This window comes from Acanthopagrus latus, chromosome 1, assembly GCF_904848185.1.
Source record: "Acanthopagrus latus isolate v.2019 chromosome 1, fAcaLat1.1, whole genome shotgun sequence".
Lineage (NCBI taxonomy): Eukaryota > Metazoa > Chordata > Actinopteri > Spariformes > Sparidae > Acanthopagrus > Acanthopagrus latus.
In genome coordinates this window covers 16,743,666-16,767,901 of record NC_051039.1, presented here as the reverse complement: position 1 = coordinate 16,767,901, position 24,236 = coordinate 16,743,666, and the positions used below count along the sequence as shown (strand labels likewise).

General features: G+C 39.7%; 3 protein-coding genes across 3 annotated transcripts; 1 reads left to right on the top strand and 2 right to left on the bottom strand.

The window, feature by feature from the left end:
* Positions 1–906: 906 nt before the first annotated feature.
* Positions 907–5,563, bottom strand: si:ch211-243a20.3 (uncharacterized protein LOC100151507 homolog). Its single transcript, XM_037107802.1, has 4 exons — positions 5,101–5,563; positions 2,762–2,900; positions 2,359–2,488; positions 907–1,417 (listed from the first exon to the last, which is right to left on the bottom strand). Exons 2-4 carry the CDS (start codon positions 2,874–2,876, stop codon positions 1,090–1,092), a joined length of 573 nt encoding a protein of 190 aa, XP_036963697.1. The 5' UTR covers positions 2,877–2,900; positions 5,101–5,563; the 3' UTR covers positions 907–1,089.
* A 7,281-nt stretch (positions 5,564–12,844) lies between these two features.
* zgc:101679 (uncharacterized protein LOC450058 homolog) lies at positions 12,845–17,868 on the top strand. The gene is made up of 12 exons (XM_037109963.1): positions 12,845–12,974; positions 13,431–13,477; positions 13,572–13,644; positions 14,187–14,346; positions 14,535–14,603; positions 14,723–14,843; positions 14,933–15,025; positions 15,255–15,319; positions 16,205–16,286; positions 16,433–16,479; positions 16,895–16,950; positions 17,064–17,868. The coding sequence occupies exons 1-12, from the start codon at positions 12,853–12,855 to the stop codon at positions 17,143–17,145; spliced, it is 1,017 nt and encodes a 338-aa protein (XP_036965858.1). The 5' UTR covers positions 12,845–12,852; the 3' UTR covers positions 17,146–17,868.
* Positions 17,528–24,146, bottom strand: emp1 (epithelial membrane protein 1). Its single transcript, XM_037109971.1, has 5 exons — positions 24,000–24,146; positions 22,956–23,048; positions 21,493–21,592; positions 20,947–21,087; positions 17,528–19,304 (listed from the first exon to the last, which is right to left on the bottom strand). Exons 2-5 carry the CDS (start codon positions 23,028–23,030, stop codon positions 19,144–19,146), a joined length of 477 nt encoding a protein of 158 aa, XP_036965866.1. The 5' UTR covers positions 23,031–23,048; positions 24,000–24,146; the 3' UTR covers positions 17,528–19,143.
* Between the last annotated feature and the right edge of the window lie 90 nt (positions 24,147–24,236).

Below are 24,236 nucleotides of genomic sequence, written 5' to 3'. Positions count from 1 at the left end.
TCGGAGAAGTCTTTTGCACTGATTAGTATTTGTCTTTTTCAGCAAGTGTTTTTAAAGGAGGACACACATTTAAATTAAAGCAGTAGATGCTGAGACATCAATTCAAGCTTTAAGAACACTGGATCCTACATTTCCACCAACATGACTCTAGCATTTTTCTTTAGACCATCTCTGACTGGTGAATGAATGAGTCTTCCAAATCCCAAGGCTTCAGTTTGTAATGTAGGTTTTCTATAAAAAAAAAAAAGTCTGCAGCCAAACTCTGACAACATCATCCTGTTTCTATCATATCTATAAGAATTTTGTAAACCTTCTCGAAACCACAGAAGACATCACACAACGATTTTCACACGCTGGGCAAGAACTCCTCCTGATGATTAAACTGACCTTAATGTGGGAAAACAGGTGGAGTGACCCTTTAACATATTTATACCTATCTTTACTGGTCTGCGTTCAGGCTGTTGGGGAGCTGGAGACGGAAGCGTTTTATGCAAGATGAATAAGCACATGAATAGATGCAAGGAATGGAATAAAATAATATTAAAAAAAATCAGCCCGACCATTTTAATTTCATAAAACACCTGTGCATCATCCATCAAATGTGAATTATTCCATAAATTGATACCGAACACTTGGTGCCTCCATATTTGTTTGTGTGCCAATAAAAGAAAAAAGGAGGGAAAAACAAATGTGGCGATGAAACACCATCTGCTGAGGAAAGCCATGAACCCTGAATGCATATCTTTTCGGTGAATTTATCCTTTAAAGCTACAAGTTAAGAGAGTGTAGAATAAAACAAACCCTGCTGGATTAAAACTGTTATATAAACTCATAATAACTCTGATGTAAAGTGTTAAAGAGGCTGCGTGTGTCTGTTATGATGACATGAAGAGCAGGACAGCGAACAAGTGATAAAACGAGAGTTTATTAAAGATATGAGCTGCTGAATGGTAAACCTTCACCATCACTCACAGGTCGAGCAGTTTCTTATATATTTGTTATTTTACATGAAATCTACAGTTTTATAAAAATGCATTTCTTTCTACAGCTATACCAGATATACTCGTCTGTAATATAACTTCTTTGTCTTTAATGAGTCTCACTCTGTACCAGCCTCTGTCCGTTCTGCAGGACCCTCACCCGTCTCCTCCTCACCACCCGGCTCCCCCTCGCTGGACCGGGCCTGCCTGCGGTGTTGGTGGTGGTGGGCCGGTACCGGGCCAGGCTGGCCACCTCTCCCCTCAGGCTCAGAGCCGAGCCGGGCCCCGCCCCCTCCTCTCCTTCCCCCTGCCAGTAGCCGTGGTGACGTAGGAACGGTTCCAGCGTTGCTAGGCGATGGGAGAGCTCGGTGATGCGCCTGCGCAGTAGAGAGACTTCTCTGAACAGGTCGTTGACGGACTCGGAGAGAGGGCGCACCCTGCAGGACGAGCAGAGGAGGCTCAGCTTCACACAGCAACAGCAACAACAACAACAACAACAACAACAACACGTTCATCAGTAAGAACTGTTGGCTGATTATAAGAGTGCAACTAGTGTAAACTAGGAAATGTATAAATAAACATAGCCTAGTGTTTTTTCATCATCCATTGTCCTTGGTAAATCCTGAGTGAGCTGTACAGAAAATACGTATTACAGCTTCCAGGGACAGTGTTATTGAACAATAATTATTCAATAAGAGAGTGAATATGAACTGTTTTACAAACATATAATGATGGTTAAATACCACAAATATTTTATTTTATTTCACTTCTTTTTTTTTTTCTTATAACTTTATGATATTGGACAGGCTGCAGGATTAAGTTAATGACATCAGGATTTTAGTTTTCACTAGAAGAAATCATGAGCAGCCTTTAACATCATGTGGAACTTGTGTTTAATTAACAAAGATTAAACTCTTCCTCAGGTGTTTTTCAGATTGTTTTATGTCAGGAGGGACAGTTCAGTAGCCGATTTACAAAAAACAAGGACATGACCTCGTTGTGCTTAATGGCTCTGGATGTCATAAATGCATTTACATAACAAAATCAAATAAAACTTAATAAGCACTGGCCACCTGTTGAGTTCATACTCCAAATGATTTTGGAGTGCTACCTGCAGTTCAGACTTTTTATCCTAATAGTTTGGACTTTTATGTCTACTATTATGCCTTCTCATCTCATAATTTGACTTTGATCACATAATCATTACTTTCTTCTCATAATTTTGATGAAAAATGATTTCAATTTAATTCTGGCGGAGGTGGGCACATAAAAATCTAATGAACGGAAGTATTACTTTCAAGATTATGGTGTAATAAACCAAGCCAGTGCTGCTCAGACAGCATATCTAGGACACCTGAGAGAGAAGTGTTTAAGTTACCTGGAGTAGTCGGGCAGCAGCGTGCTGGGCTGAGAGTGCAGTAAAGTCTTGATCTCATTGAAGATGCGTTTCCCCCAGGCGTCTAAAACTCTGGTCACACTGCGCACTGAGGCCACGTTCACACTGTCAGCTGAAACCCAAACGCAACACCATCAGGCTTCCATCGGCTGAAAACAGCCCGGATGAATGGTGAACATTATTAAAAGCACATGTGTGATAATGATTCTAAGCTCCAAGCAGCTATCTCATCTCTGCAGAGCTGCTCAGATTGCTGCGTTTCATTCAGGTCACCAATAAATTCCCCCCTATAATTCACAACTTCAAACATTATCGCCACTCCAGTGATTTACAGGCCCCCGTATCTCTTAACACGCCACAGATCAAACAGAGGCTGGTGATTTACCTCCCTCTCTGTAGTTCCAGTACCCATAATCCAGTTCATTCTCCTCGCTGGCTGAGCGGGCCCCAGTCACCATGGCAACGGCCATCAGCAGCATCAACAGGGAGGGAAGGGCCATGACGAGCAGACGGGACACTCCCTTCTGAAAACAAAAAAAAACAGAGAGGAGAAGAAAAACTTCCTTTCATGTTTTTCTTCTAATGCCGAAGACACGAAAAACAAAATCAACGCGGTGATGAAGCACAGACGTCATGTGTGCTTCATGTGCAGCAGCACGAGAGCACACAGCTGCCAGCAGAGTTCAAGAGTTAAAGATGTCCACACACATCTGTACTTTCCAGTGGTGGAAGGTAACAAAGTACATTCACTTCACAGGGTTTTTACACATGCCTCTACTTTTCTTGAGTATTTCCACTTTCTGCTGCTCTGTACTAATACTCCAACGCACTTATCCAACAGTTACAGTTACTTTTCAGATTACATACAAAACACATTGTCAGTTATTGAGTATGATAGATTGCTTTAGATTAAACTGAGCAGCTGTTCATGAAGATGTTAACATAAGTCACATCTACAACATTACAGCATTAAATACTGTTTGATCACCTCCAGGGGCCATTATGAATAAAGTTGACTCTTACTTTTGATACTTTGTGCTTTATTTTGTTCATAGTAGTTCTGTACTTTTACATTTTGTCATAGAATTGTCTATGAAAAACATGTCTTCTTCCACCACTGACTGTATTTAAAGTTATGTGATTGCGGTGGTGGAAAGTAACTAAGGACATTTACTCTGCTCATTGAATTTACATGAGTATTTCCTTTTTACATCGTACTATTTACTTCATCTACACTACAACAGTAATATTGCACTTTTATCTCCACCTCATTATCTGACGGCTATCATTAGTGACCAGTGAGTTTGATCAGTTTAAGGAACATGACACATTCTTATGTATAGATTTCCAATATTAATGACAGAATTGAAATGCTGTTTACACATTAATTCATGTATGATAATGATACAACAATAATATAACAAAAAAACAATAACACAAAGAAAAGACAAAAACACGCTAGTTTCACTTTTGGTACTTTTGTTCCATTTTGCTTTACTGAACTTTTACGCAAACTGGAGTAAGTTTTAAGTCCCTATTAGATGCACTATTACGTCATTATGTGTTAAAAAGACAATACAAGTGTCAACAACAGCATAATAAACAAGCATAATGTTAGATTGTAAGTCATTTATAGGCGCTCATAAGAAAGGTATTAACAAGTTTGAAGATGCCTGAGTTTCTAATAAGTGTTTATGAAAGATTTACTAGAACATTTTACAAACTACAATTTACCTATTATTTCATTAATAACCTTCACTAAACAATTAATTACTTGATTAAGATGATTACATACTGCATTATGCCTTTGTCAACTGTTAACTATATGCTTTTTGCAGCAATCTTGAGCTTGACTGAGAAAAATCACTTGTTTGGGTTTAATCAAAACTGTGTTTTATGGTCTTTTTAATATATAATGATATTGAAAAGCAACATATAAGGACTGATTTATTAACTGTCACACAGATCCTAATATGAAGAGGAGTATTTCACAATGTGTTATTTCTAAGCAAATGATTTGAATACTTGTTTGTTTCACCAGTGTGTAATTGTCCCTGCACAGAGATCAGCAAAATAATCTGTGATTGCTTCTACTACCTCCACACTTCATAAGAGAGCAGGATGTGAGACAAAAAGTATGTCGACCAGACACACTTCTATAAATATCTGCAGCCTGTTTGTCCTGCTCTATTGGTGGTGTGTGTGTGGTTGACCACAGTCCAGTTTGACAAAACAAATGAATTTTCAAAATCTTTTTTTTTTCTTCCCCTCTAATCCCATGACTCCAGGTTCTGAGTGGAAAAAAACAGTGGAGGTGAAAGCAGGCGCGCCAGGAAAGAGGACAACGAATGAAAGCAAAAAAAAAAAAAAAAAAGCAGCAGGATTGCATCCATATGACAAAGTCTGTGAATCACACCGGACAATAATAAGCCGGTGACTCATTGTTGAGGAATTATACATGTTTTCAGGGAATATGAATTTGGAGGCCGATCAAAGGCGGTGTGAAATAGGCGTGCGTTAATCTGATGCAGCTTGTTTCACATCTGGACTAATGCGCCAACAGCAATCAAGCCACAACCCAGTGTCCCCTCACGCTGGTGACTGTGGTGCTTGTTTGTGCTGACATGAAAACATTTTCTAACTTTGTAAACTCACAGAGCTCTGGTAGAAGCGTCGCAGGCTGGAAAGTGTTTTGGAAAAATGAGCAAATGAGGCGATACTCACGACTACAAATGATGATGATGCTCCGCAGGAAGTCCTTCTCCGATCTGGAGTTAGAACACCAGATGCCTCTGCTGCTCTCTTCTCTCCGCTCTGTCACTGCCCCTGCTCTTTTCTACTTTTCCTTCTGGTCTCTCTCTTGTTTTTTTTTTGGTTTTTTTTCCTGATGCTCTCTCCACCCTCTGCTTGCGGCTATAACACAATTAGAAGGAGAGTGGCAGGTCCAGTGCTGAGCCACTTTTTACAAAGCTCTTTACACCCCCAACAACACGCCCACCACACACTCTGACATCCAGCTGCTGCCAGATGTGTTGCACGCCCTCTTCGTCTTTAAGATAATCTCATCATGAACTCTGTTGCTGTCCCTCCTCCTCTTTAGAGAGCAGACAGGTATATGTGTGCGAGGCTGTAATGTCACTCTGCTGCAGGATCGAGTTTCTCGACAAACGTGCTGTGGTCTCCTCACAAGTTGAGTTATAGACCCTTTTCATCTGTCTCTGCTTCCCACCGCCTGCCCTTTACCCTCACAAAAGCAGCCCGGAGCCTCAACACACCTCAGAGCCATATTTGTTATAATTCTGCCAACTAAAAGAATGCAGAAAGATATTTCCTCTAGATCTGACAGCGAGCAGCTGAGAATATTTACCCTTTGTTTACTGCATTCAGGAGAGCGAGAAGTTGTCTTTTACCGTCTTTAGAGCATAGAAATGTTCTGCACTACAGAGAGAAACTGTACTTCTTACCCCACTGCACTTACTTGACAGCCATTTAAAGATATACTTGTGCTCACTGCATAAAATATAACACATTTCTACACATTAAAGTGTTTAATGTACCTCCATCAGCCACAGCTATAATACGCTGCTTCAGTCGGTAACATGAATGGAAGAGGATTATACACTGTGGGCTTTTGAGAACCTTAACACTAAGCACATCCTCCAGGGGTCAGAGAAGTATTCAGACCTTTTATTAAAGTAAAAGCAGCATTATTGTATCACACATTGACAATACTCTATTTGAAGTCCTGCACATGACTTCACTCAGTGTATGTAACAGTAATGTGTTTATGGTATCAGAAGTGAAAGTAGTCAGTATGCACAGTGGCCCCAGTCATGTTGTCTTATTATGGAAATGATTTTTTATTATTGATGCATCAACACGTAAGCTGAACTTTATGCAACGATTAAGAAGAAATGAATCAACAGATAGTCTGATAACCAGTCCATCATTCAAGCCAAACTCCCAGTGATGGAAAAGTACATTTACTTAAGTGTTTGTACTTTACTTGCTTCTTTATGCTGCTTTATACTTTTTACCGCACTACATTCATTTGATAACTTTAGTTACTAGTTATTTACTTTGCCGATTGCACGCTGCATTAGAGCCGATTGCAGCAGATTTTTAATTGAAATGATTTGATCGGCAATTGGATTTAAAGTGTTTGGATCATGAAAATAGTTGATTACTGAATCCAATAATCAGTGGACCCATTTACATTCATGTTTTTGTCTGTGCGTGTGTAATTCTACTTTATTGGTGGAAAACCTCTTTTGATACTTGATACTTTGATAAGTCCATTTAATATCAGATACTTAAAGACTTTTACTCAAGTACTATTTGTTTGGGCAAGTTACAGTTCAACATCTTTGACTTCTTTCGACTTTAATTATTTTTTTTCTTTTCTTTTTTTTTTTTTTTTTTTTTACTAAATTGATACTTCCATGTTCTAAAATTTAAGAATTACCTGCTGTTCGTGCTTGCACAGTATCGTAAATTAAATTTGATGGTTCTGAATAGTTGAGCCGACAACACAAGAGGTTTGAAGCTTCTATAAACTGACTCTACTCTATTAACTATGTTGGATCTTCTTTTCTGAAAATTTAGTTGGAACTATAGCTGTAAAATGAATACAACTGAGTAAAAATAACGATTATTGTTCACTAAAGTTCCTCAAAGTTGTGATGCAATACCTCAGTAAAGTTTCTACTTAGTTTCCACCACTGGAGGCTTTAAAAATCAGGGGTGATTAGAGATTTAATCCACAAGGTTTTCAAGCAAATAACATATTTTCTCTGCTCCAGTTACAGTGTGAAACTCAGTCTTTCCAGTTAAAAAGATCAATCCGCTCATCTATCAATACTTCTGGTGAGGGAAGGATTTGTATACTAAACTCCCCAGGAAGGAGGAGAGATAAAGATCGTCAGAGACGGGATATGAAATGGAATGAATTATTCTTTATTGACTGGCATCCAGATGTTATTCGAGCTCTCTGTCTGTTTTCATGCTGCAGCTGAGGTGAGGTCAGCGTTGGCCATTGATGCAGCCAGAGAGAGAAAATGGTGAAAAAAAAAAAAGAAAGTCAAGTGTAGATTTGGAGCGGAGGAAAGAGGCATCGAGCAGGGGGGAGGAAAACAGACTGAAGGACATATCGGGTTAAGTGATCATGACCGCTGCACTTCAGCATCTGCACACCTCTGCTGGCAGCTTCAGAGAGCGACTCGACAGAGAGTTACTGCTGTGGAGGAGCCACTGCACCATCCACATCTGGTTCACATTAACAACAGGCAATTTGTCACCTTCAGCTGAATTCCTGCCTCTCTCTCTCTCTCTCTCTCTCTCTCTCTCTCTCTCTCTCTCTCTCTCTCTCTCTCTCTCTCACACTCACACTCACTCACACACACACACACACACACACAATATTTTCACCCTGCCCGTGTGTGAGTCTTTCCCATCCGCTGCCTTTTTAAAAACCACATGACGAACTGTGTGCGCTAATGTCTCACACTGTTGCTTCACCAACACTGTCTCACTGTGGAGGAACGCCAACATTGCACTTCACATCTAGAGGCTGACGTAATAAAATAATGCAACCAGAAATACCCCCTTTTAAACACGACTCGAAGCAAGTGAGGGGCCTTTTTTTTGTGCAATTTCACACTACTTGTAGATCTATCTTTGCTTTCAGGCTCTTATGTTGAATGCCTTGAATCAAACAGAGTCTTTTCATTAGTTCTCTGCTCCCTCTGAGTCCTCAGTGAGTCAGTGGCCTGAAATAAAACAGAAAAATTACATTTTGAGGAAGTGATTTTGCCCGAAAGAGGAACCCCAACAGTTCACGTACCAGCAAAACTGAGAAACTCTGAGCAGATACACGGAACAACTTCCGCGAAGCAGAAGACCATAAACAGCCCCGCAAAAAACCTAAAAATCAAGACATGGCAACTCGAGCATTTTGGCATCTGTCTCTCATCTCAACCTGGATATTTGTGTTGTTCCTCTCTTCTGTTTGTTCAGGAATGACACAACCAAGTAAGGCATCCACACTGTACTTTTACTGACACTGGACTTATAGTAATGAGACGTTTTGTGGCTCAATACTGTAATTCTAAGATTGTTTTGAGACAAAGATTTAGATCCAAATTGTAGATATGTATTTCTTTAGCATCATATCAACAACAACTAATGATTACTTTAAGTATATATGTACAAACGTTGTAAAATATGTGTCAGAGTTTCCCAGGTCCCAAGTTTAAGTGTTCAGATTGCTCGCGTTGTCCAAAGAACACCCAAAAAGATTGACTTTATTATGATATGTAAGAGAGAAAAACTACAAATCCCCACATCTGTGAAGCTGATTTATTTGCTTAATAACTGACATCAACAACTGATGTTAATCAATTCTGCTGCAGGTTAAGTTTTTGTTGATCAACTAATCATGTCATAACTCATCACAGAACTGAACCTGGAGAGCAGAGTCTTCGTGGCCTTCACAGGAGAAGATCTCAGCATTAAATCTACGTTGAATTTGCCAGCGAACCAAACCAGCGACGTCTTGACCTGCTCCGATCCTTTCCACACACAGATATATAACTGCACCATCCCTATGACTGCCGACTATCCACAAACATTTGATCAGACCCTGGAGCTGAAAAACCTTAAGACTTCAGGAGAATACTCTTGTCGGTATAAAAATGCTGAGGTGTTCTGGTTTCTTCGGGTGAGAAGTGAGTACAAAGAAGAAAAACTAGTTCTGTACATTCATTAGTTCTTCTTTAGTTCTGTCTGATCTTTAAGTAACACTTCATAATATCCATCATTCATAAATGGAACATCCATCCATCCATCATCTGTACACATTATATGTACGCCGCTTAATCCTCTGCAGGGTCGCGGGGGGGCTGGAGCCTATCCCAGCTGACTTAGGGCGAAGGCAGGGGACACCCTGGACAGGTCGCCAGTCTATCGCAGGGCTACACATAGAGACGAACAACCACACTCTCATTCACACCTACGGACAATTTAGAATAATCAATTAACCTCAGTATGTTTTTGGACTGTGGGAGGAAGCCGGAGTACCCGGTGAAAACCCACGCTTGCACAGGGAGAACATACAAACTCCACACAGAAAGATCCCAGGCGTCCCAACCGGGACGCGAACCAGCGATCTTCTAGCTGTGAGGCAGCAGTGCTAGCCACTGGGCCACTGTGCAGCCTAAATGGAACATTATAAGTTAAATTTAACTTTAGTTAATAGTTATTTCACTGTTATATATAAAGTATTATAGACAACATCAGGTGAAACTTTACAATAAATTTGACTTTTAAATGGTTTATAAAGTATTTAACTGCTTACAGTTGAACTGCTATTAACTAAAATTGAATTAGCTATGAATTTGCCATTTGTTGATGATGGTTTCACCAATGTTAACAATAACAAGGTCCTACTTCTCTGTGAAATAATTTACATCATGCAAACCACAATAAGGATCTTGTTATCTCAGAAACCTTTAATTTTTTTTCGTCAACCTCTTTCACTGCCTCACAGTAGAGATGCACTGGATGTGGTGCAATGTGTTACATAGTCCTCTCCTGTTCATCTTCTGTTGCAAAGCACTGTGAGATTGGACAGGGGGTTTTAGGGGTGTGTCATCTGGCAACATCAAAAATTGTGATCAATCATGAAGACGTTCACAATATTTTCAGGCGAACGATAGAGGTTGTGGACCGACCCTTGTAAACCCTTTTTTAGTCAATTATGGAAAAAGTTTGTATTATTACCTCATTAAAGCTGTACATATTAAAATTATGAGTTTGAATTTCTTATCCAAAACTACGCAACGCCCCTCTCATAGTGCAAATGAAGAAATGAACAAGCTATTTCAAGTCTGGCTACTACAGGGCTTTTCAAAATTTCAATAAAGGATTGCAATGTAGAACGTGGATCGTGAGTGTGATCAAGTAGATTGATATATTACTTGTGGGCCACATTGCAGACACCCAGAACAGGCCAATGACTCAGACTTTTATGTTCCCGAATTTAAATGTAATTTCTTCACTTCGTTTATTAGTTTTCACAACTGAGAAAAAAAAAAAAAACACTAACTGTACAAAAGTACTGGTAATAAAAAATGCACCCTTTTAATCCTAGAGGGTTGTTGGTTTGAATCTAGTACATTCCCTCTGCTGTAACAAACTGGGTTAAAACTTTTTAATGAAAGCATATTTTTGTGCTTAGCAACAGATATAACTAATGAAAAGACTAATTGGCCTTGTAACAAACCGATCAAAGGAATCTGGAATCTGGCCCAAAGGCCATCAGTTAAATAGGTCTGCCCTTGGAGGTTTCTCATCCATTTCATAATTATGTGGCCCCTCAGATTTATTGTAGTATCCCTTGGAGGGTCCTGATAGGTTGGGAACTACTGAACATGTAGAGAGCAATTAATGGTCTACCATGCTGACTATGAACTCAGACTATCAAGTAAATAAGCAAACAGTCCATTGATCTTAAATATTTGCAGCCAGTGGATTACTTGCTTGACAGATGAGTCATTTATCTGCCAACCTCTGCCGACCAGTTGTGATGCATTCCTGGCACAGACTGACAGTGAGCGGTGTGTTTTCCAGATGACGGCTACAAGAGGCCCACAGCGGACTACACAGAGTGCATCATAGTGGCTGTGCTCACAGCGGTGCTGCTGGTTTTCAGTGTGGTCGGCTCAGTGTATGTCTTCAGAGGACATTGGGTAAGATGTGCCCTGCTGCTCGTAATCAGGGAGAGATTAAGACAGCCTGTTTGTCAGTTTTCATTGTGAGAATTTGCCTCGCCATAGACTTAAACTGTGTTGTTATGAACAGGCAGGGTCAACAATGAGTCCCATCTTTTCTAACTGATAAGTCGTTTGACTTGAAATTAATTGGCAACTAACTGATTTTCTCAAGCAATAGTGGAACATTTTAAAAACTCCAGCTCTCAATTTCTTATGATATGCTGCATTGTTTTTGTCTTGTGCAATAGTAAACTGAACATCTTGGGATTTTGGGCCACTGACTGCACAAAAAAAGTAATTGTAAGATGTCACCCTCAGATTCAGGAAAATGTAACAGGCATGTTTCACTGTTTTCTGACAGTTTATTGACTAAACAAGAGATGAATTGAAAAAAAATATGTTACAGACTAACCATTAGTTGAAGCACAAAATCTTGTCTAAGACAACTATCAGATCACCTCAGAGGATCCTTTACAGATTTCGATTGAACCCGCCGCTCTCCCAGCAGTCTGATTTGAACGTGTACTCAGCTAGATTTCTCACATTAGGTACTTTTCTATTACCTTGATGCTCTTTTTTTTTGTTTCTTCTTTTAGAAAGAACACAGCACTGACAGCGGCAACACTGGCCGAAAACGAAAGCAGAAAAGAGACGACAGGGAGGAGGAGATGGAGAAAGACAGCGTGGACATATTAACAGCTACGTCTACATCATTCTATGCTGTAAGCACCTTCCTTCACATCAGTGTAGGGACAGACATAATTCACTTGAATTAAATTGTACCACCTCATATTCATCCTCCATCTTTCCTGTACTAAATATTTATTTTAATGTTTCTTGGAAACTGACATGAGATATTCTCTCAGAGTCTAGAACCTCGGCCCAGGTCCATTTATGATGTGCTGGACACCTCAGCTGCCAGCAGAGAGCCAGAGCAAAACAAAGCTAAACCCAAGAAAAAGGAGCCCAAAAAAACGGTCAGTGTGATCTTCAGGTGCCCTGTCACATTTTCTGTTATCACAAAAACAATTAAACCTACAGTTAGTGACATGTCCTCTACTTCCTCCACAGATGGTGCAAACCACACAACCCCAGAGTGAAGACGCACTGGAGTCCGTCTACGAGAACTTTTGAACGGCGTTCCAGGAGCTGAGATGATTTAAGATTGGTTTTCTGTGACATTGTCACCTTATACCAGTCACAGGAAGAGACTTAGATTCTTTAAAAATAAAAGCACCAGTTACAATGTTAACATACTGCATTGCAAATGTATGTTGTAAAAAAAACTCACTATGCTGGCAAAATTACCTTTATTACCTACTGTATTGTACTGTTGATGTATTATTATGGATATATTAACAAGTATCCAGCATTTTAATGTTGTAGGAGGTTTCAGTGATGTTAATTCTAACTTTTTTTTTAAATCTACTGTCAGAGGTATAATTTACTGTATTACAATGTTTGGTTTTTTATGTAAAGTAACTACAGCTCTCAGACATGTTTTGGAGTAAAATGTACATTCAAACAATAAAGTACAGTATTACGCTCTAGTGTAAAAGCATGAAATAGCATAAATACTTTTTTTTTTTTTTAAGTACAGTACTTGAGAATCAAGTCAGTGTGATTTCTGCTATTTCCCTATTATCCCTCCTAATATGGACATTTCCTTCTATGAAAAGCCACACCCTCTTATGTACGATGACCAATGCTCACGCTCCTGTCAGTTGCACTTCCTGGTTTGATTTGTTGTGTTATTTTTGCATCGACCATGGCTGCGGAGGGCGACTTTTTGGCGAGATACCGTGCTGTGTCAAACAAACTTAAAAAGTAAGGCGTTACGTTTAATTATATCGAGTAGAAAGAGTATCGAACATCAGGATTATCTTAACATTGCATTGCACATTGGTACAGATAGGCGATACAGCTAGCATTAATAAGCTAGGTTAAGCTAACCGTTAGCCTGTCTCTCTTTTTACTGTCAGTGTCATATGACAGTATTAAACCTATATTTGTGTGCATGTATGCATTTTGTAATACAAACAGAATTAGGCTTTATTATAACTGTTCTTTGCTGTTTTATAGAAATAAGTAAATGATGTGTTAATCAGTTATTCGACAGCTAACGGTAACGGTAGCTGCCTGAAATGGCTAAAACTAGCAAAGCACACATTCATTCCTCTGTTTAGCACCGTACCAGCTAACAGAAGTGTATATGAGATAACATGCTAACCAGCTAATTGTCGTGTTTTACAAAATTGTAAGACTTTTTTTCCCTTGTGGCAGACGTTTTCTCCGTAAGCCCAATGTAGCTGAGGCGAGTGAGCAGTTTGGTAAGCGACAGCCTCTCTTAACCCTTGACAAAATATTTACCCCGATCAACGGGTTCTTCTCAGTTTTCCTCATATTGCTTGTACTGTGTTTCAGGTCAGTTGGCCAAGGAGCTGAAGCAGCAGGACTGCCTTCAGTATGCTGCCTTCTGTAACCTGGCCATGGCTCGGTGAGTGGACATTTCATTGTGCCCTTTATTAACGCTGCTGTTTGGTATGAAGCTGTTCTCACGGTGTGAGCCTGTTCCCTATTTTACACTATGTCCTGCTTCTGCAACTGGAACTTAATATTAATAATTTGGGAAAGCTCCTTCATTCTAAAATTGTAATTTGGAAAGTATAAAATAAGAAGAATTATGTAGAGAAAGACAGAAAGGAACTACATTTTGTGAACATTAGTTAAGTCATTCTTAATTTCTCCAACCATCTGTCAGGTAGATCATATCATGTTGTCTGGGACTGTCGCTACTATGTTTTTGTCTCAATACACACTCATTGGTCTAAAGGCAATGCTACATGTCAACGATTTAGCAACCAGACAGATCACGTCATACAGGCACAGTCGAGTGAGTGCCGACAGAATAAACAGCCGCGGGGTGACGGAGGTGTTGGTAATTAACCCATGGGGAGCCTGTATCATTCACGGAGATGACATGTTTACTGTTGGTGGTGCATCTGCTGTTGTTAAACGCCCTGAATGTCTTCACCACAGGTGTGAGCAGACTCTCTTCAATGCCCCTGGAGAGGCCCTGGCATTGACGGATGCTGCCCGCCTCTTTCTCTCTTCTGAGAAGGAGAACAGGGCGCTGCAGGCACCGGGATTTGATGAGCACCTTCAGGCTGCGCTCAACTGCTACAGTTTTGCCATCAAGGTAGACAATGAGTCCAAGTTTTTGATGACATTTACTGTGTATGAAGCAGCATTTGTGCTCTGTAGGTCATTTTTATGGAATACATAGCAGTTTGCAGTAAAGATTTCACACACAGAGCACATTAACTGTATTGTCTTGACATTTCTATAGAGGCCGTGAGATAATGCTGATGTACAAATGGGTTACAGGTGTACATTGAGATGAACCAGCCTGTGATGGCAGCCAGCCTCTGTCTAGAACTCGGCAATGCACTCAAGGTAAAACTTCGGATCATAGCTTCAAGCCGCCCATAAAGATAAATTATTATTAATTAATATTAAATTTATATGCTGTCACTCAAATGTCTTGTCCATCTCAACTCCTGTGGTTGCAATAGGAGATGAATAGACCAGGAGAGGCTATCGTTCATTACCAGAGAGCTGCAGAGCTGCAGACACAGACGCCAATTGAAGCCCTACTGTCGATGGGAGAAATGGCCACATGTAAAATTCTCACCCGTGAGTTCAGTCTGTCCATTTACATCAGATATGTTGCTTCTTTGGGTTTCGTGTGCGTATATGATTTGACTTTTGACTTTTTTTTGCAGGTGACTACGATGGTGCTTTGTCAGTGTTCACAGAGATGCAGCTGATGTGCCAGGAGAGAGGACTGCAGCTACCAGGCACCAGCACGCCTGTTGGTGAGGTTTTGCTTTTATCAAAAGCCTGCTAAAAATAATTTTGAAACCCTAAATGTAATATGTACAAAACAAAAAAAATGTAGGCATAAGGATTTTGATTTAATGCTGAGATCAAAAGCTAGATGTTTAAACAAAATAAAAAATAAAACAGGATGGGATTACAGTGGTGTCTCTTTTCTGCTCTTATGTTTTTGGTCTTGTCTTCTGTGTCCTAATTTTCCCGAAAAAGGTGCATTTCTCGACATTGTGGCAAAATGTGAGATCTCCAGAGTACTACTACTGATGCTGCTCGAGGTAAACATGATTTTATGGTGGAAGATATTGCAAGAAAAAAAAATCACAACAGCTTACTTAAGTAAATTCAATAAGTTCTGTGTTTTTCATTTTTATATAATTAGTATTAGTATTTTTGAGAGGGCTTTATAGATAGTTGGGATGAAACACTGTGTACCTCATGCAACATTTTCCCACAGATACGCAGCAACCTGAATATGTGTCAGTACTTTAGTGTTTAGTTTAGTCTTTAGATTCAGCCATCAAAGGCTGAAGGGTGAACTGCCAGAAAGCAGAACACTTGAATTAAAAGAAGGAACGTTCACAACAGCAACACAACAGAAATATTTCATTACTCAGGTTGAGAGTATTGATATCTACAGAGGCCCTTAACAGTCATGGGTCAAATACATTGTTTGTTCAGTTGTCCTTTGATGATGACGTAAATTGTGTCTGTTTTCTCAAGTTCACAAGTTATTTATAACATTATCACAGACAGCAAATATTCTTCTTTTTTGGAGATACATTTCTCAATATCTTCTGATAACAAACGTTGTTTATGTCATTATTATGAAATAACAATATTGTTTATTGTAACATGATCGTATAGCATTACTGATCTAGAAAACATTAGTATTAAGACGGAACAAACATATGTTATATCGTGATTTAGAGGATTGTTTTATCTTGTTATCTCGGGGTAACAAAGCTTGTTTTCGATATCAGTAAAATGATCTCAATATTGTTGTAAATTTGTTATTCCTTGATAATGACATAAGTTGTGATCCAGAGAGAAAAAAAAGCACAATTTATCTTGTAATCATGGATAAATGGAGGAAATATGTCTGTTGATTATTGTTGCATTCTCATTTAATCCTCCGACTCTTTCTTGTTTTTACTCTTCAGCCTCCACCTCAGAAGCTGCTGCCAGAACACGCTCAGACCCTGGAGAGATATGCCTGGGAGTCTTTTGATCCTCACAGCCAAGGTGAGTGCGCCTAAACTATTATTAGAGTAGAAAACCTATGAATTATATACACTCCCTTTCACCTGGAATGTAGAAATGCTATCATGAATCCTTCGAGTGACATTTATTTGAAGTGGTGAAAACATGGATCTTGTCCTCTCCTTCAGTGACCTTCCTGCCTGAGAATGTTTTCCTGCTCCTGCAGTCAGTCGTGGTGAGTTTCATCATTCACATACTTGTACAGTTCAGATCCTGATCCTTCCTGCCTCGTACAGGAAAATTGATGGTCTTCATGGCCTTCACGTGACAGTGATAAATGAGCGGGAGTTTGTCATCCTTAGCCAATGGAATAATGTTTTTTCTATTTGCGGTGGTGTCGGTGTAAGCAGACTTTTACTTCTGTCTTTCAGTGTGAGTCAATCCATCATTACAGCTGTTGATTGATGTTTACTCATGACTTTAATACCCTTAATAAAAACGATTCTGTCAAGCAACTTGTTCTGGATGAACAGGCTCCATTTATGTGAGTGCATAAACAAGACGCAAGACTCTGAGAACTTGTCAAGGGCATCTGAATCCGCAGTTATGGTTTTATTTGTGCAGCGTATAACAGCAAATCTGTTTTGCAGATGGCGTGTCAAGAAAAAGACACAGAGTCCCTCAAGTCTCTTCAGACGGAGCTGTGGTGAGCATTCAAAAATTTAAAATTTCCATCTTGTGATCTGGATCGAGCATCATTTTTATCACTTCACAATTTGAAGTTTCCATATCGTTTATGAGTTTCTTTTTCCTCCTCAGGCCATTTCTTACTGCTGAGCAGAATCATCTTCTCCACCTGGTGGTTCAGGAGCGCATCACACCGTCTGGACAAGGCATCTAGTGCTGTCCAGTTTTAACTCACTTCCTCTGGGAACCATACTTTATATAATGGAACATTCCTGTTTCTGACTGGGTCTGTTGTAAGACCTGAAGAAGTCTTGTTTTCAAAACCATGATGTTGTAACTTGTACGCAATAGAAAACTTTGCCTCTGTTAAGAAAAGTCACACAGATTTAGAAATCAGTGGAAATCCATGAGTCTGAAGTGAGGGTCTGTTAACCCTAAGCCTAACCCTAACCCAAATATTAAATTTAAATTAATGTTAATAAAAAGTTGTGTGTTCATACTTGAGTTAAGGCCACAGAACTGGAAACCTGCCTGCTTATTTATTACGTAATAGTGACTGTTTTGGATTTTGTTGCATTCAGACGACACATGAAGACTTTGTGATATAACTTGTTTTTATTAATAAATGATATGGCTTAAATTCCAATGTCATTACAAAACAAAACCTTCTACTGCATAGTTACAAAATATGGTGAAATATAACGCCATTGTCCTCCATCCCTGGTTCACTTAATGTTCACTTGTACAAATTGCATGTACTTTTCTTATGATAGCAGCCAACTACAGACAAAATCAAACATGGTTAGAAAAAAAAAAACACTCAATACAAAAAGTTACAAAAATATACTGGTTACAATGTGCATAGATTAAAAAAAAGGATACACTATACTTCAAATGTAAAATAATGATACATGATTAAAACTGCTCGTGCTGAAAATTAAGGCTTGTCTTTCCTGATTGTTCAAGTACTGCAGCAGGAATGCTGTAGTTTTGCTAAAACACCATACCTTCACAGATACAGTATTATTTCACTCCTCTACTTGGGAAAACCTGCAGCGGTACGCCTCACAACATGATGATACAGGCTGATAAGCACTTGTGGTTGAACTAGTACTTCTTTAAGGGGCTTTTGCTTACTTTCTCCTCCCACATGGTCAACTTTGTTCAGTTCCTAAAACTCCTGATGGTGAGATAGTAATACTGATGCTTTGGGATCGTCGGTCGGGTCAACCACCATCCAAAAGCACCAGTGTTGATGAAGTGGGAAAACCCAAAGTGTCAGCATTTTCCAAAAGGAGCTTTAAAGGAATATTTTGACATTTTGGGGGATAATAAATTATTTTCTGCAGAGATCTAGATGAGAAAATTGATACTACTCACATATCTATGTGGTAAACATGAAGCTACCTCCAGCAGCAGACTAGCTTAACTTAGCTTAGCATAAAGACAAACTGCTAACACACAAATGTAAGTTGGCTGTTGAGCCTCTGATAATCACCCTCTGCAAGAAAACAAATAGGGTTTTTTTTCATGATGTTGAACTATTCTTTTACAGTTCTGATGGGTGTGTACTGAGCTCTCCAAACTTGTATTTAACTACCTTTTGTGAAACAATAGAAAGAATTGATTTATTAATTGAAGGATGCACATTCCTGATCACAGACATCATTTGGTATCACTTTGTCGTAGCCATCATGAATAAATGGTACATTTATAGTTAATTTAACTTAAGTTAATACTTATTTGATGGTTAACAAACTATGGAATGCTTTACAAGCCGTTTATTGCAATGTTAAGCTTTGAAAACATCAGTTACAACTTTGCAATAAACAATGGCTTAATAGCCAGACATGGCTTAAGTTTTTAGTTGATTGTCAACAGTCACATAACTATGAACTAAAGTTTTATTTACTATAAATATTCTTTTAAACATTGTTGATAGTTGTTTCTTGTAGTCCACACTGTCAATTCTGTTCAGTTGTTCATATTATGTAAGCATGATTTCCATTTCAATGTATAATATTCAAAATATAAACAAATGGCTCTTGTTAGCAATTGAACATCATTCGCCCATTTTCCCAGCTGCAGATCCACAATCTTCAGTTGTTTTTTTTTTTTTTTTCCTCCTCAAATTTCTGAAACCTACTCTTAAATTTCCCAAATTCAAACAAGTAATAGGATCCCAGATCTACCCTCATTCCTCCTTTGCGTCTCACTCGCTCTTCTTCCGCAGGACGAGGTAGGTGATCGCTAAGAGAAAGGTGAGGACAAAAGAGATCCAGGCCAGGACGTAGCAGTGTCCGTAGCCTCCCACCTTGTCGTTGGCGTGGAGCTCGGCCGTGTAGATGGAGGCCGCTATCATTATGCACAGGCCTGCGGGACAGAAAAGGAAGGAAAACTGTCACATTAAGAAGCTGTGACTTGTTCTTTTATAAGTTAAGGCTCATGAATAAGAATGGTTCCAGTGCAATCACAGTTACATGAGAAACATGATGATACATGTTAAATCCCATTACTTGTTTGTTATCAGCACGTTTTTTTGTGGACTGTCGTCGGGACGAAGATGATCCGTAATAGACCTTCTTTATCTAGTCATTTTGTGATATATCATAGTTTACAGGTCTTCTGCTGAACTTGCCTTCTCTAGTTGTTATTTATTATTTGATTTTCACCCTCCATGTTGTTAAGTTCAGCATTCGGGACTTTCAGCATCAACATAACATGAATTTAGCTATTTATGTGAACATTTGACCTCACCTTTATGGTCGTTACAGTCTACAGTATTTCACCCTCTTTTGCTTCATGTTATTATACTGGATGTTGACTTTCAGATGGGAAATTGATGTTTGTTATTCATCTTAATACATTGCATGTGGGGGATGTGATTGGTTGCAGGCTTGCAGACTTTTCTTTTTAACAAACTAGAATGAAACGTGGCATATAAATGTATTTTTGCATGCTAGACAGCCTGCAGGAGTTTTGCTACTTCTGCAACTTCTGGTCTACTCATCCCTCTCCTACTATCCTCCTGCAGTTCTCGCAATATAATGGTTACGTTGGAGACCATTGTATTGGCACGAGAGCTGAACCCCTGTGCTTGATTAGTTAATGAATTTTAAAGTCAGAAAAATAATCAGCAACAGTTTGGTAGTCGACTTGAACTTTTTTTGAACATGTCACCGTGGGCTTGATTACATCACTGACAGACCCTGGGTTGATTTATCTGAGAAACAGTTAATCAATAATTGTACCATTTGTTGGAGCTCTTAATGGCATGCTAACATTTGTTAACAATCACTTCTGCACCCCTTTTGTACACACAGCGTCTAACCTCGAGGGACGATTTTGGTTACAGCCACATTTGAACAACATTTTTTCCTGCCCAGGCATCTTATTACAGCCAATTCTACCAAAAAATACTTTAAAGGAACAACGTGTTCTGAAAACACCATCTCAGTGTGACATTTAAGACTGAGAGGCAGAAGTCAGAGAAGATTAATCCAAATACGCAGACAGTTAAAACTCCACTGCAGTGATTTTCCTGAGGTCGAACTGTTATATCGTTTTTTGGTTAAACTGAAAACCTGCAGACTCTTGAATGTGGATCACACATGAGTGAAAAATCCCTAACCTCTTGTATCCATGTTTGTTTTAACACTATCATGCAGACACATGCTGCTGCTGAGCTCTGCTTGCACAGACTTTGTGTCAAATGTCATGTAAGGGATTTAAATGGAGGTCCAGACATGCTCCTAGTTTCCTCTGAGAGAAAATGAATACATGTTATCTTGCTTTTCTGTCAGAAGCTAAGACGTTCTATGCTCAGTCCAATCTGATAAGATTATTCACAGTTACACAGAAATACAGGTTGAAAAATACTGAGGTCTCATATTTCCCTTTTCCCTTCAAGCATTTATCGTCCATAGGATTTCACAGATCTCAGCTCTAAGTAGCAGACAGATAAATCAATATTCCTCACACATGCAGGTCGGACTTTAGACTCGAGGTCACTTACAGGCGATTAGCTGTAAAATGCCAGTGAAGGTGAACCTCTGGCCTTTGGGCAGAGTGAACAGCTGAGCCACAAACACAAACAGGGCCAGAATGGAAAAGACGCAGGCGAGCACCGAGGTGGCCTGAACCGTCTGGAGATACTCTGAAAACAGGACAGACACACAGTCAGTTGACACGACAACACAGAAACATGGCAATCTGCTTTAAAACTGCTCTGTTAATACAACTAACATTATCAAAACCATTTTTATAGACCATGTCTAAAAAATAGGTGATATAGCTGATTCTAGTGGAGTTTATTTTTTCTTACCTTCTTTTTTGTCTTGTTTGTTTGTTTTCAACAGTTTTACAGTGTTCATGTCTCAGATTGTCTAAAATGTGTAGTGTGTCATTTCTGTCTGGCTACAGAGCCCTGATCAGCATCCAATCCATCCATCTACATCTCAACATTCACATTCAAGTATATATGAGTACATAGGGATGTTCTTGTGACAAACAGCTCTCAGATCACCAATCTGGTTCACTGAAACACTTGTGAGAGTTTTACCTTCTGGGTAGTTTTTCAGGTTGGTGTAGAGCCAGACTGAGTTTGCCATCTCCCAGCTGCCCCACAGGTCAGTTGACATACTATCAGTGATCCACCAGGCCTGGAGACGCGGAGGCAGACAAGAATGAACACAAGTTGTCAGGGAACGTCGAGGCACACAGAGAGCGTCGCATCCAAACAAAGAGATATTCAGTAAAGGTTTTGCAGATTCTTTGTTACAACTTAGTGTTAAAACTAAATCATCCCACACTCGTACACATGCACCTGCTGACAGACGTACTCACTGTCAGACTTTATATATTATGCAAAGCTTGATGAAAGTCTGTGCAACTCTGTGGGTAGGGCTGCAGTGGTGTGCTGGTTTCAGAGTACACAATGGTGTCAAAACTGACAGTTATCATACTGTGCACACTTGCATATCAGCTTACATATCAGGTTTAATGTCTGTCAGGACCTAAAAACCTTCTTTAAAACAAAAAAACCCTTGTGTTTTCACTCCTTTAAGGGTCATTGCACTTGATGATGTTGACAGTATTTGTGTGGTGCAGCTGTGATATTTTTTTTAGATCCTTATCATACTGTGAGTGTCTCACAGTGTTGCAACCCTTCTCTGTGAGTAGCAAAAACAAATCTTCTGACATTTGATTCCTGGGCATTTCCAAGTGGTTTGATGACACGTGCTGACCTGAGCTTCCATAGTTAAACACACAGGGCTTTAGTTGTTTGTATTTGCTTAGGTACTCATATAAAACCCCCTTTGTTGTTGCCCTGATGACAGTTGTGTGTTAAAAGTGTCAATACGTAAGAATTTTAGTTTAAAAAAGATCAGCAAAGTTATCGAGAGAATGTGCAGAAACAACTGTTTGACGTTATGACGTCTATGTGTTGTGTTGCAGAGATATCTATTGGTGTTGGCATGCCAACCAGCTCGCACCGGCCCGTCACAGTACTATAGTGATTCACAAAATAAGCCATTCTTGCCCAACACCAGCACTGGTAATGAGTCAGGTCTGGCACCTCAGGAGTACTTCAGGTTCACGCTCAATTTCCATTTTTTTCTGTTAAGTAACTTCTATACAATTTAATGCAAAGTACAGTATTTCAACCGTGATGAGTTGATGTGAATAACTTAGTCTGCATAAATTAAGCTCATGCAATTTTTTTCAAGTATTACTATATTAGGGGTCGAGCGACAGATACAGATTACTTGAAATCAAGGAGACTGAAAGCTAAAATGAATAATAATATGACTGAAGTAAACCTATGTAAAGTTAAGCACTGTTCAAATTTAAGTACAATTTGAGGTACAAGGTATAAGTACATGCGGATGTTCTTGTGACAAACAGCTCTCAGATCACCAATCTGATTCACTGAAACACTTGTGGAGTTTCACCTTCTTGGTAGTTTTTCACATTGGAAGTCAGTGTTTGAGGGAAATCTGCACAAAGGAAATATTTACTCACATTATCAATGGTGGCCACCAGCAGCAGGATGATGGTGGTGATGTGGACAATAATGATTCCAGCCAGCATCAACATCGTGGCCCTCTGAGAGAACTGATAACAGGAGGAAGGATGCACCTCATTATATACTGTCCACACACAGACTTATGTAACAAGGGCTTTAACATGAGGAAGCATCATTTCTCTCTCTCTCTCTCTCTCTCTCTCTCTCACACACACACACACACACACACACACACACACACACACACACACACACACACACACAGCTGTCCCAAATAAAAACAGTCTGAATCAAAAAGGACAACCACTCTGACAGAGGAGGAGGGGAGAAGAGAGAGGGGGGGTGGAGGGGCCCTGTGTAAGCATGCAAGTCCAAACTCGCCCTTCACCATTCGGTCACACACATTTTTGTTTCTTTTCTCTTTTATTTTTTTCAACCACACACATCTGCTGTCACAGAGTGCAGAAGGAGAAAAAAAAACCCAGAGACAAACGTATGTTCTCTCATTTGACACCTTAAATGAACCAAGACACAGAAACACTTCAGCCGTTTGCCCAACGACTCCTTCTTCGCGGCTTCGGACCGCTTCCGCTGACAAGAAAGGCGCATTTGTTTAGACGGTGTTTGGGCATTCCCAAATGGGTGCTGCTCCGTTACACACGCACACACACACAGGCCCTGTACTATAGTCAACAACTTCGAAAAGAGCGCGAGAACACCACCGCAGAAAACAGCATTGAACAAATTTCAAAACTTCTACACCGGAATATAAAAAAAAACTCTTGACTGATCCGCTCCGTGTTCACAGTCTGGAGTCGTGCGTCCATTTCACGCTTTTCTGCGCTCTCGGTCACAACCGTACAACTCTTCAAAGAGCTGCTGGAAATCTCCCCAACGCTTTAACTTCACTTTTACGCACTCGGAACAACAGCAAATAAAACACACACGCACAAGTCTCACAGCGTGAACTCCACAAAACAAAACTTAACCAGATATAAGCAACGTGGATAAAAACAAAAACAAAAAAACAAAAACGTTACCTGAAAGCGCTTTGACGCACAGCCCGGGAGTGATTTGGGAATGTGAAACACTGTAGACCCACCCAGCTTTGAATTCCCAACACACACACACACACACACACATATACATACACACACAACCACTGTTTTCCCTCACCATTCCCTCTCTTTCCTCTCACCAAGCCCCACCCATAAAGTTTCAATTTTTTTCCCCCCTCAATGAAACGTACAGGCTCCACACAGTGCGTAAAGAGGAGA